The 14,391-nt window shown below is 38.9% G+C and overlaps 1 protein-coding gene across 1 annotated transcript in view; it reads right to left on the bottom strand.

The window, feature by feature from the left end:
- wscd1b (WSC domain containing 1b) overlaps positions 1–14,391 on the bottom strand; it is a 182,916-nt gene that overhangs the window by 66,827 nt on the left and 101,698 nt on the right. Inside the window, exon 4 of the mRNA XM_062048394.1 lies at positions 3,965–4,149. Within this exon, the coding sequence (XP_061904378.1) occupies positions 3,965–4,149 (185 nt within the window). The remainder of the gene's footprint in view (positions 1–3,964; positions 4,150–14,391) is intronic.

Here is a 14,391-nt window from a genome sequence, read left to right as displayed (position 1 = left end):
GGCTGTGCCGCGGTAACACCGCATTCACCGCTAATCCTCATACTTGCCAACCCTCCCGGGAAACTCCCAAATTTCAGTGCCCCTACCTAAAATCGTCACGTCTGCTTTTAATCCAGTCCAACGAGGGCTGGCCCAGTCACAAAATATGTGCGGCTTCTGCATGCACACAGAAGTGAATGCAACGCATACTTGATCAACAGTGATACAGTTTACGCTGATGGTGCCCATATAAATAACTTTAACACTGTTGGAAATATGCGCCACACTATGAACCCAAACCAAACAGGAATGACAAACACATTTCGGGAGAACATCTGCACCGTAACACAACATAAACACAACAGAACAAATACCCAGAATCCCATGCAGCCCTAACTCTTCCGGGCTGCAATATACACCCCCGCCCTCCCAACCCCGCCCACCTCAACCAGTTGAGGTGGGCTGGGTTTAATCAGTGAAAGCATCTCTGCTTTCACTTTTCCTACTTTTCCTATCATATTTGTACATATTGTATTTGCTGATGCTGTTCTGTTGTTGTTGTTGTTTCTGTCTCTCTGTCTTATCCCCCTCCTATCCCTGCAATTTCCCCCTCTGTCTTCCTTTTTTCTCTCTTTCTATCCTCTCCTGCTCCGGCCTGGCTGTGCAAAATAATAATATAAATCCATTTAATAAAGTCCAATAAGGCAACAAGAGAAGTATCCCACACTTCTCTTTTGTGAAGTAAATCTGCACAGCAAATATGGGCATCTACATAAATAATGATAAATGGGTTGTACTTTTATAGCGCTTTTCTACCTTCAAGGTACTCAAAGCGCTTTGACAGTATTTCCACATTTACCCATTCACACACACATTCACACATTGATGGCGGGAGCTGCCATGCAAGGCGCTAACCAGCAGCCATCAGAGGCAAAGGGTGAAGTGTCTTGCCCAAGGACACAACAGACGTGACTAGGAAGGTAGAAGGTGGGAATTGAACCCCAGTAACCAGCAACACTCCGATTGCTGGCACAGCCACTCTACCAACTTCGCCACGCCGTCCCATCAACAATATGATTTGCCTGAGTAGCTGGACAGGACAAAAAATAAATAAAAAAACCAATAACAATGTTGCTACGGCTTGGTTATTATACAGGTTGCAGAACGTAAATGAAGTGTTATTGGCGTTTTTTGAATGCGTTTTTAAAGTGATTTCGATGTAGAATTGTTTGCTCCCATTAGCTGCATTGGTAGCCACCTAGATTGAGACAATTTTTGCATGTTACAATGCAAAAAACCCAGAACCTTATGTAGTCTTGTCTCTCATAATGATTGTGAACGATAGGCAAAATTCCCCCCAAAATGCAGTTCCCCTTTAAATAAGGCGGTCTGCACCGGTTATCAGTTGTACACACAGCCTTAGTAGATCAAGCCCACTAATAATACACACCATTTTATAGTTGGTATTTATCTTAGTAGTGATCTTAGTAGATCAGGACCCTCAATTTGTATTTTAAAATAATAAATGGTGTCCTTATAATTATTTACGTATTAAGAGGGACAAGCGGTAGAAAATAGATGCATGGTTTTATTAATGTATAACTTTCTTAATCCATCCTGAGTATAAGAAACTTGGATTTGTACATTTAAGTCAGTGTTTGGTTTTCTGAAGACAAAATTTAAAATCTCTAAAATTCGTCAATATTCTACCAGATGATCGATCATTGACACTGATAAAAAACTATTCATGATGATAATCCAAGTACAAACTGTCTCTTTTGTATCCCTAATTTTTAGGCTCTTCCCACCTCCAAAGACACGCACCTGGGGATAGGTTGATTGGCAACACTAAATAGGCCCTCGTGTGTGAATGTGAGTGTGAATGTTGTCTGTCTATCTGTGTTGGCTCCTGTAATAAAGTGGTGACTTGTCCAGGGTGTACCTTGCCTTTTGCCTGAGTGCAGCTGGCTCCAGCCCCCTGCGACCCTGAGATTGACAACATCCATAGAAAATGGCTGGATGGATGTTCTGCTCGCTTACGACGTCAAGTCTGTGGACGAACATTTTTGGAAGCATTTGTAACTGAAGTCCGTACACAAATGATTGATAAAAATCTATTGTATAAAAGTAAAGTTTTTATAAATTCATTTAGGCAGCTGTCATATTTTCACCTACTTTCTTTTCCATGGTATTTTGTTATTTTTACAAGAGCAAATCATCTTGTTTTTACAGAGGTCAAGGGGGGAGATTATAGTTTTAAAACTATCATCTCAGAACTAAACTGCAACATTTTCTCCTTGAAGTGAGACATTATTCCCTCATTACAAAATGACTCTTTACTCCGTAAAACTCTTCATATTCTTATCGTGAAATGATTACTGTTTTTAATGATTATAATTTATCATGATAATAAAAAGTCAACCAATGGACAGGCCGCTAGTGACTAGGGACTCCCGTCAGTCTAGGGCAGGGATATCAAACACGCGGCCCACACGGTTAAATCCGGCCAGCAAGATGAGTTTGCTAAGTGTAAAATTAAGCTGCATTTTTAAATTAAAGAAACTCCTGTTCTAAATGTGTCCACCGGATGTCGCTATAGCAAATCTGTTAGGCAAGCAAATAGATTATACCGGGGCGAGCAAGAATACCAAGCAAGTACACGACAAAGCGGGGCTGCGACTCCTTCCCCTCGACCCAAAGTAAAACAAACAGGAGTAAAACAAACAATTGGTATATTATATTGGTCCCTGAAGTCTTTGAACGGGAAATGTGCAACAGTTTGTAGAAAACCAAAAGCAGCGCAACCTACTTGCAAGATAATTCCTGGACGAAACCGCCATCGGTAATCTGGCTCATGTGGTTAGACAACACAATAAAAGACAAAGAGAAGCAATGACAATTTATTAGGGATGTCCGATAATGGCTTTTTGCCGATATCCGATATTGTCCAACTCTTAATTACTGATACCGATATCAACCGATACCGATATATACAGTCGTGGAATTAACACATTATTATGCCTAATTTGGACAACCAGGTATGGTGAAGATAAGGTCCTTTTTAAAAACAATAATAAAATAAGATAAATAAATTAAAAACATTTTCTTGAATAAAAAAGAAAGTAAAACAATATAAAAACAGTTACATAGAAACTAGTAATTAATGAAAATGAGTAAAATGAACTGTTAAAGATTAGTACTATTAGTGGACCAGCAGCACACACAATCATGTGTGCTTACGGACTGTATCCCTTGCAGACTGTATTGATATATATTGATATATAATGTAGGAACCAGAATATTAATAACAGAAAGAAACAACCCTTTTGTGTGAATGAGTGTGAATGAGTGTAAATGGGGGAGGGAGGTTTTTTGGGTTGGTGCACTAATTGTAAGTGTATCTTGTGTTTTTTATGTTGATTTAATAAAAAACAAATACAAATACAAATAAAATGAAAAAAACGATACCGATAACAAAAATAAACAATACAGATGATTTCCGATATTACATTTTAAAGCATTTATAAATTGTAGAGATGTCCGATAATATCGGCAGGCCGATATTATCGGACATCTCTACAACTTATCCATCAATTTTTTACCACTTGTCCATTTCGGGGTCGCTGGTTTGGGGGTAGCTGGAGCCAGCTGCACTCGGGCAGAAGACAGTATATGCTAGACAAGTGGCCACCTCATTGCAGGGCCAACACAGATATACAGACAACATTCACACACGCGGTGTTGCCAATCAACCTATCACCAGGTGCGTGTCTTTGGGAAGAAACGCCACACAGAAAGAGCACGAGCCTGATAATCCAAACTAGGAGCGCTAACCACCCCCCGCCGTGCTACCCGAAGCGCTGAAAATCGAAAAGAAAAAGTCTTCTATTGTACAAGTTCTATCATATGTTTTTTTTTCCAGAAGCACATGCAAAGAATGAGCAAGAAACTCAAATTCATCTGCGCTGAGAAAGGTTACACTCACATTTTCGGTGACCTGGAAACTGCTCCTGCACCTTGTAAATGGAGAGACGTCCCACCCCGCCACAGGGGTACCCCTTCTCCCCCCGACACGCCAGACTACAATCCTCCTCGGGAGCCTGCGGGCTATTGATCCTGTTCCCACAGTGGCATTCAGCTCCATACTCCAGACCTGCAAACTGGTACCCACTAACAAGCATGCACACACACACACACACACACACACACACACACACACACACACACACCCACACACACACACACACACGTGCAATTATTCTCCATTTTGCCCAGAGGCAAGGGCAATCAATAACCTCCAGCTCTTAGCCTCAGGATAAGCTGTCTTTACATGCCACACGGAAATTACTTTACATTTCAATCAATCGTTTAGGTTAAACCTCCTTTCCTTAAAATCGACAGTAGATAATGTTATATCAATAATTTCCGCTGCTACGCTCATCCACCTTCTCTTTATTTGACTACCAGTCATCGACAGTGGAGAAGGTAAGTTTTTGATACACTGTTGATTTTGTAAGTTTATCATCAGCTCTTTTTGTTTACTGTGTTTTTTTATTTCAAATATATATATATATATATATATATATATATATATATATATATATATATATATATATATATATATATATATATATATATGTTAGGTCAGGAAAAAAACACAGAGGCCCGTCAGGGGATTTTATATACCTGGATATACACACACATTATATATATATATATATATATATATATATATATATATATATATATATATATATATATATATATATATATATATATATATACGTTAGGTCAGGAAAAAAACACAGAGGCTTGTCAGGGGATTTTATATACCTTTATATTTATATATATATATATATATATATATATATATATATATATATATATATATATATATATATATATATATATATATATATATATATATATATATGTACCGGTGTAGAAAACAGACATTCATTATGCTTATTAAATTATGACTAAAGTGTTGCAACAGCACCTGTTGCTGGCGAGAAGTGGTATGTATGCTCAGAACTGTGACGCCTTCCAAGTGGTGAGACACGTTTTTGCATTGTCCGGGATTGTTTAGTAATTAGTGAATATTGACTGTTTGTATTTTGATTAGTAATGGGTTATACTTGTACAGTGCTTTTCTACCTTCAAGGTACTCAAAGCGCTTTGACACTATTTCCACTAGGGGTGTGGGGAAAAATCGATTCAAATTTGAATCGCGATTCTCACGTTGTGCGATTCAGAATTGATTGTCATTTTAAAAAAAACGATTTTTATTTTATTTTATTTATTTATTTATTTATTTATTTATTTATTTATTTATTTATTTATTTATTTATTTTTTAAATTAATCTATCCAACAAAACAATACACAGCAATACCATATCAATGCAATCCAATTCCAAAACCAAACCCGACCCAGCAACACTCAGAACTGCAATAAACAGAGCAATTGAGAGGAGACACAAACACGACACAGAACAAACCAAAAGTAGTGAAACAAAAATGAATATTATCAACAACAGTATCAATATTAGTTACAATTTCAACATAGCAGTGATTAAAAATCCCTCATTGAAATTATCATTAGACATTTATAAAAACATTTTAAAAAAAAGAATAATAATGTCACAGTGGCTTACACTTGCATCACATCTCATAAGCTTGACAACACACTGTGTCCAATATTTTCACAAAGATAAAATAAGTCATATTTTGGTTCATTTAATAGTTATAACAAATTTACATTATTGCAATCAGTTGATAAAACATTGTCCTTTACAATTATAAAAGCTTTTTACAAAAATCTACTACTCTGCTTGCATGTCAGCAGACTGGGGTAGATCCTGCTGAAATACTATGTATTGAATGAATAGAGAATCCTTTTGAATCGGAAAAATATCGTTTTTGAATTGAGAATCGCGTTGAATCGAAAAAAATCTATTTTGAATCAAATCGTGACCCCAAGAATCAATATTGAATCAAATCGTGGGACACCCAAAGATTCGCAGCCCTAATTTCCACATTCACCCATTCACACACACATTCACACACTTATGGAGGGAGCTGCCATGCAAGACCCTAACCACGACCCATCAGGAGCAAGGGTGAAGTGTCTTGCTCAAGGACACAACGGACGTGACGAGGTTGGTAGTAGGCGGGGATTGAACCAGGAACCCTCAGGTTGCTGGCATGGCCAGCCAATCACTTTTTAAAGTACACATAAAAATGTTCGCTAATTGGTATTGACCAAAACTGTTTCTCAGAGTGATATTTTGAAGACAATAATGCACTTTTACTGTGTAAACTAACTGGTGATTGTTGATGTGTTATTTAGAGAATCCTGTGACCCAAGTGGACTCACAGTCTCACAGTTTGCACTGTTTTGTAGGTAATATTATACAAACCCCGTTTCCATATGAGTTGGGATATTGTGTTAGATGTAAATATAAACGGAATACAATTATTTGCAAATCCTTTTCAACCCATATTCAATTGAATGCACTACAAAGACAAGATATTTGATGTTCAATAAATAAACTTTTTTTTTTTTTTGCAAATAATATTTAACTTAGAATTTCATGGCTGCAACATGTGCCAAAGTAGTTGGGAAAGGGCATGTTCACCACTGTGTTACATGGCCTTTCCTTTTAACAACACTCAGTAAACATTTGGGAACTGAGGAGACACATTTTTTAAGCTTCTCAGGTGGAATTATTTCCCATTCTTGCTTGATGTACAGCTTAAGTTGTTCAACAGTCCGGGGGTCTCCGTTGTGGTATTTTAGGCTTCATAATGCGGCACACATTTTCAATGGGAGACATGTCTGGACTACAGGCAGGCCAGTCTAGTACCCGAACTCTTTTACTATGAAACCACATTGATGTAACACGTGGCTTGGCATTGTCTTGCTTAGATGGCAACATATGTTGCTCCAAAACCTGTATGTACCTTTCAGCATTAATGGGGCCTTCACAGATGTGTAAGTTACCCATGTCTTGGGCACTAATACACCCCCATACCATCACAGATGCTGACTTTTACACTTTGCGTCTATAACAATCCGGATGGTTATTTTCCTCTTTGGTCCAGGGGACACGACGTCCACAGTTTCCAAAAACAATTTGAAATGTGGACTCGTCAGACCAAAGAACACTTTTCCACTTTGTATCAGTCCATCTTAGATGAGCTCAGGCCCAGCGAAGCCGACGGCGTTTCTGGGTGTTGTTGATAAACGGTTTTCGCCTTGCATTGGAGAGTTTTAACTTGCACTTACAGAGGTAGCGACCAACTGTAGTTACTGACAGTGGGTTTCTGAAGTGTTCCTGAGCCCATGTGGTGATATCCTTTACACACTGATGTCGCTTGTTGATGCAGTACAGCCTGAGGGATCGAAGGTCACAGGCTTAGCTGCTTACATGCAGTGATTTCTCCAGATTCTCTGAACCCTTTGATGATATTACGGACCGTGGATGGTGAAATCCCTAAATTCCTTGCAATAGCTGGTTGAGAAAGGTTTTTCTTAAACTGTTCAACAGTTTGCTCACGCATTTGTTGACAAAGTGGTGACCCTCGCTCCATCCTTGTTTGTGAATGACGGAGCATTTCATGGAATCTACTTTTATACCCAATCATGGCACCCACCTGTTCCCATTTTGCCTGTTCACCTGTGGGATGTTCCAAATAAGTGTTTGATGAGCATTCCTCAACTTTATCAGTATTTATTACCACCTTTCCCAACTTCTTTGTCACGTGTTGCTGGCATCAAATTCTAAAGTTAATGATTATTTGCAAAAAAAAAAAAAAAATGATCAGTTTGAACATCAAATATGCTGTCTTTGTAGCATATTGAACTGAATATGGGTTGAAAAAATTTTGCAAATCATTGTATTCCGTTTATATTTACATCTAACACAATTTCCCAACTCATATGGAAACAGGGTTTTCATGCCACTGTGATTGCTCTGATATTGATATGCTAATGTTAGCTCGGCTAGGCCGCAGCCTGGTTTATCAACCGCATGGTTTCAAGCAGCCATTTTGGATGCGAGGTGCGTTCAGGGACATCCTGTAAAATGTTGTGACTGTATTTTTCTGTGTATTTTGCATTTATAAAAAAATTGATTATTGTAGATTTAATTATACCAATGTCAGTAAAGGTGGAACCAACTAAGGGATATGAATACTATATTTAGTATGAAGATTTGGTTTAAACACTGTACGATCACATCCAAATGTTACATGTGGTTTGTAAAATGAAACTGTGGTTTTATTATGTCAATAAGAACTGTGAAGCCTTCCAGGTGAGAATCCCGTGACCCAAGTGGACTCACTTTCTCACAATTTGCACTGTTTTGCAGGACACTGTAATAAAATAAATTCATAATCCACCTGGTGCCAGTGGTATGTTGAAGTGACAGCAGTGTGGAGCTGCATTTTGCCACATAAAGTTGTGGACCGTCACATATATATATATATATATATATATATATATATATATATATATATATATATATATATATATATATATATATATATATATATATATATATATATACTGTATGTTTGTGTGTATTGTAAATATTTTATTTGTAAGATTTGGCGATACAGGCAGGTGGCACTTCATGTTCCAGGTGTTGCTATCTACTTCCAATCATGCTCCACAAAATACTGACCATGTTGTTTGTTTTAAAGTTAGAGTTTGAGGTTCAAAGCTTCGATAGTTAGTCAGCAAACAGTGCAGAGCAGCAGACTATCCTAATGGCCTAAAGTTAAAGGTCATGTGAGTAAACGCCACTCAGTAGAAATGTATTTGTTTTTTATGTCAATTTTGTTCCGTTAATTTGTCATATGTTTAAAACAATCACAATGCTAATTTGTGTGAGCCGATCAATGGGATCGTCCATTGTACTGTATGTTAGCATTAAGCCGGCGGCATAAGAGCAAACCTGTATTCCGTATGTTGGCATTTAATTTTTGCGGTTTATTACAAACTTTGTGCTGGATTGAGAGGGATTCCTACATGTGCACTTCATGTGTATATATATATATTTTTTTTTTTTGTGTGCTTAGTTTTACAGTAACTTCATTGTGAATACTATCAATACACAACCTCAAATTGGAACTTTTTTCATCTTTTATTTAAAGGACTGTTTACCTATCTGCCAAACTAAATAACATTTAAGAAGGGTAAAATAATGTATGTAAATAAATTCATGGGTGTACCAAGTGCAGTTATGTTACTTTGCAGTCATAAAATAAGCAGAATCAATTGAAAACGACAGCAGAGCGATACAATGCACTAAAAAAAAAGATATGTTGGCCACGCCCTGCCCTCAGAGATAGATTGCCGTTCTGCAGGAAACACGGAAATCCATAATAAGTTTGGCATGGGGTGCTATCAGACAGGGCGGAAGCAGAAAATGATGTCTTACACCACCTGGAGACTGTCAGCCAGTAATGTTTTTGATCTAGAGCCACGATGTGAATTTTTTCCTCATGTTTACAGTTTTTGTTGATTTACCATTTACTATGGAGGTTAAAGGCCTCGTGAAATAATTTTTTTAAATTTAAACGGGGATAGCAGATCCATTCTATGTGTCATACTTGATCATTTTGCGATATTGCCATATTTTTGCTGAAAGGATTTAGTAGGGAACAACGACGATAAAGTTCGCAACTTTTGGTCGCTGATAAAAAAAAGCCTTGCCCCTACCGGAAGTAGCGTGACGTCACAGGAGGAAGGGCTGCTCACATTTTCCCATTGTTTTCAATGCAGCGAGAGAGATTCGGACCGAGAAAGCGATGATTACCCCATTAATTTGAGCGAGGATGAAAGATTTGTGGATGAGGAACGTGAAACTGAAGGACTAGCGTGCAGTGCAGGACGTATATTTTTTCGCTCTGACTGTAACTTAGGTACATTGGATTCCACACTCTCTCCTTTTTCTATTGTGGATCACAGATTTGTATTTTAAACCACCTCGGATACTATATCCTCTTGAAAATGAGAGTCGAGAATGCGAAATGGACATTCACAGTGACTTTTATCTCCACGACAATACATCGGTGAAGCTCTTTAGCTACAGAGCTAATGTGATGGCATCAGGCTTAAATGCAGATGGAAACAAAATAAATAAACCCCTGACTGGAAGGATAGACAGAAAATCAACAATACTATTAAACGATGGACATGTAAATACATGGTTAATGCTTTCCAGGCTGGCGAAGCTTAACAATGCTGTTGCTAACGACGCCATTGAAGCTAACTTAGCAACGACCTCACAGAGCTATGCCAAAAACATTAGCTATCCACCTACGCCAGCCAGCCCTCATCTGCTCATCAACACCTGTGCTCACCTGCGTTCCAGCGATCGACGGCGCGACAAAGGACTTCACCCGATCATAGATGCGGTCGGCGGCCCGGAGACGAAGGAAGTCAAGGTGAGGTCGGCGGCTAGCGCGTCTGCTATCCATCTCAAAGTCCTCCTGGTTGTGTTGCTGTAGTCCGCCGCTAATACACCAATCCCACTTACAACTTTCTTCTTTGCAGTCTTCATTGTTCATTAAACAAATTGCAAAAGATTCACCAACACAGATGTCCAGAATACTGTAGAATTTTGAGATGAAAATAGACCTTTTTTGTATTGGATTTAATGGTGTCCGAATACTTCCGTTTAACTACTGACGTCACGCGCATACGTCATCATACATAGACGTTTTCAACCGGAAGTTTCGCGGGAAATTTAAAATTGCACTTTATAAGTTAACCCGGCCGTATTGGCATGTGTTGCAATGTTAAGATTTCATCATTGATATATAAACTATCAGACTGCGTGGTCGGTAGTAGTGGGTTTCAGTAGGCCTTTAATGTGTGTCCAGAGGTGGGTAGTAACGCGCTACATTTACTCCGTTACAGCTACTTGAGTAACTTTTGGGATAAATTGTACTTCTAAGAGTAGCAACATACTTTTACTTTTACTTGAGTATATTTATAGAGAAGAAACTTTTACTCCGCTCCATTTATCTACATTCAGCTCGCTACTCGCTACTGATTTAATGCATGCATTGTTTGTTTTGGTTTGTCAGACAGACCTTCAAAGTAGAATCTAGCGCAGACCCGGGCATTCTGCGGCCTGCGGGCCGCATCCGGCCCTTTGTACGTCCCTGTCCGGCCCACGTGAGGCCAATCATAAATTACAAAATACATTTTAAAAAGTATCTATCTCGAGTGTGCAATACAACGGTGCTGCTTTTGTTTTGAAAAGCGTTATTTGTATGACTTCCTGTGGACGTATGCTTGTGCGCGCAGCGGCAATCACAAATTACAAAATACATTTAAAAAAACATCTATGTCGTGTGTGCAATACAACTGTGCTGCTTTTATTTTGAAAAGTGTCATTTATGGGCGTGTAGTTAGTGAAGCGACAAGTGATGCCCGGTTATCCCCGAGACGCTAAAAAAAGAAAAGGTGATGACGAATGGCGTGTTTTCAACAAGACATGGACTGCCAAGTAAAGGCAAAGCCGTGTGCTTAATTTGTAGTACACATGTTGCTGTGTTTGAAGAATATAGTGTAACCACCTGCTGAAGTTGATGTTGTCTTGAGTTGCGTAAATGAGGAGTGAGGAGTCGTGCGTGTGGAAGGAACGAGATATGTTGAGCTGTGTTAGTATAGCTTGCTCAATAAAAGTTTAAAAAGAGCGTCAGACTTGGTGTGCACTTCTTCTGGACGCTACAATTGGTGGCAGAAGTAAAACTTTGCGCATACTGCGCTGCTTAATTGTGTGCGCAGCCTGCTACGTCATCGAGAGGTACGTGCCACGTGAGGAGCTCGCCGCAGAGAGAGAGAGAGAGAGAGAGAGAGAGAGAGAGAGAGACAGAGACAGAGAGAGACAGAGAGAGAGGCAGTGTCTACAGGTGCCATGGGGGAATTCCGCCCTCAATGAAGACTCCCAGGTTTGATGGCAAGGCGAACTGGGAGGCATTTCATCCCACTTCTGACATCAATTGTAGCGTCCAGAAGAAGTGCACACCAAGTCTGACGCTCTTTTTAAACTTTTATTGAGCAACCTATACTAACACAGCTCAACTTATCTCGTTCTTTCCACACGCACAGCTATCCTCACTCCTCATTTCCACAACAGCAACGCTTCCTCCTTCTTCGCCAATCACCTTGCAGGCGTGCTACGTTCACAACAAAGAGGATGCAGGGTAAAGTGACAGAAATTTAAATTTTTGCATGGTATTACACATCAGGAAGCGTTGTGTAAGAAAGTGTTAAAAATAAAACCATCAAAAGCCATCTGCTTTTGAATAAAGATAAGTTAGGTTAAAGGAAAATATTATTATTTTTTATTTTACGGTATATCAAAAATAATTTAAGCAAAATTTAATTGAAATATTGTCGGTGTGGCCCTCCAGCAGTGCTCGGGTTGCTCATGCGGCCCCCGGTAAAAATTAATTGCCCACCCCTGATCTAGCGCATGCCTGCGTTTCATCAATCAAATGCAGTCACTGGTGATGTTGGACCAATCAAACAGAGCCTGGCGGTCACATGACCGTCACACGTGGACCCCAACTTTAACTAGTTGAAAAAACGTATTCGGGTGTTACCATTTAGTGGTCAATTGTACGGAATGTGTACTGTACTGTACAATTTACTAATAAAAGTTTCAATCAATCAATCAAAAGTGTGAAGTAAAAAATACATTTTTTATTTCAACCGTACTTCCCGTCAAAAGCCTAAAGACTGACCGCACAGTTCCTGTCTTCACAATAAAAGTGCCGCTCCATCGCGCCTGCGCTAACAAAATAAGAGTCTCCGAAAGCCAGCGCAAACAAGCTAGCAAGCTACGGAGTTTGCCGCCAATGTATTTCTTGTAAAGTGGATAAAAACGACTATGGAAGCTGGACAAATAAGATGCCAAAAACCAACCACTTTCATGTGGTATTGGACAGAAAGGAGGAACTTTTTTTCTCCTCCATTTGAAAACGTGGACGTTATCAGCACTGCTGTCTGATTCCAATCAATGCAAGTCATCAGAATCAGGTAATACACCAACTTATATTCTTGTCTTCATGAAAGATAGGAATCTATATGTTAAACATGCATGTATATTCATTAAAACACCTTTAACATGTGAACAAAAACGGCAAAATAAATAAATATAAATTATATACTGTATATATAAATGTGTATATATATATATATATATATATATATATATATATATATATATATATATATATATATATATATATATATATATATATATGTATATATATATATATATATATATATATATATATATATATATATATATATATATATATATATATATATATATATATATATATATATATATATATATATATATATATCAGTGGCGTGCGGTGACGTTCATGTCAGGTGAGGCACTGACTTTATCACAGTCAGATTTACAAACATATGAACCCTAAAGAGTATCTTATTCACAATTTGATTGGCAGCAGTTAACGGGTTATGTTTAAAAGCTCATACCAGCATTCTTCCCTGCTTGGCACTCAGCATCAAGGGTTGGAATTGGGGGTTAAATCACCAAAAATTATTCCCAGGCACGGTGCCGCTCCTGCCCACTGCTCCCCTCACCTCCCAGGGGGTGAACAAGGGGATGGGTCAAATGCAGAGTACAAATTTCACCACACTTAGTGTGTGTGTGACAATCATTGGTACTTTAACCTAACTTTAACTTTACACTTACAAACTGTAGCACACAATAAAGCACATTTAATTAAAAACATGTTAAAACTCATTTGTATAATCTAGCCTTTAAATAGACCCCCCCTTTTTTAGACCAGTTGATCTGCCGTTTCTTTTCTTCTCTCCTCTTCTCCCCTGTCCCTTGCGAGGGGGAGTTGCATAGGTCCGGTGGCCATGGATGAAGTGCTGGCTGTCCAGAGCCGGGACCCCGGGTGGACCGCTAGCCTGTGCATCGGTTGGGGACATCTCTGCGCTGCTGACCCGTCTCCGCTCGGGATGGTTTCCTGTTGGCCCCGCTGTGGACTGGACTCCCGCTGATGTGTTGGATCCACTGTGGACTGGACTTTCACAATGTTATGTCAGACCCACTCGACATCCGTTGCTTTCGGTCTCCCCTAGAGGGGGGGGGGGTTACCCACATATGCGGTCCTCTCCAAGGTTTCTCATAGTCATTCACCGACGTCCCACTGGGGTGAGTTTTTCCTTGCCCGTATGTGGGCTCTGTACCGAGGATGTCGTTGTGGCTTGTACAGCCCTTTGAGACACTTGTGATTTAGGGCTATATAAATAAACATTGATTGATTGATTGATTGATGTTATTATGGTCTTACCTTTACTTATAAATGCGGGAGCGTTGTGAATGAATGAAATATGAAATC

This window comes from Entelurus aequoreus, linkage group LG05, assembly GCF_033978785.1.
Source record: "Entelurus aequoreus isolate RoL-2023_Sb linkage group LG05, RoL_Eaeq_v1.1, whole genome shotgun sequence".
Classification (NCBI taxonomy): domain Eukaryota; kingdom Metazoa; phylum Chordata; class Actinopteri; order Syngnathiformes; family Syngnathidae; genus Entelurus; species Entelurus aequoreus.
The sequence above is the reverse complement of the archived record's forward strand: the minus strand, read 5'-3'. Positions and strand labels throughout refer to the sequence as shown.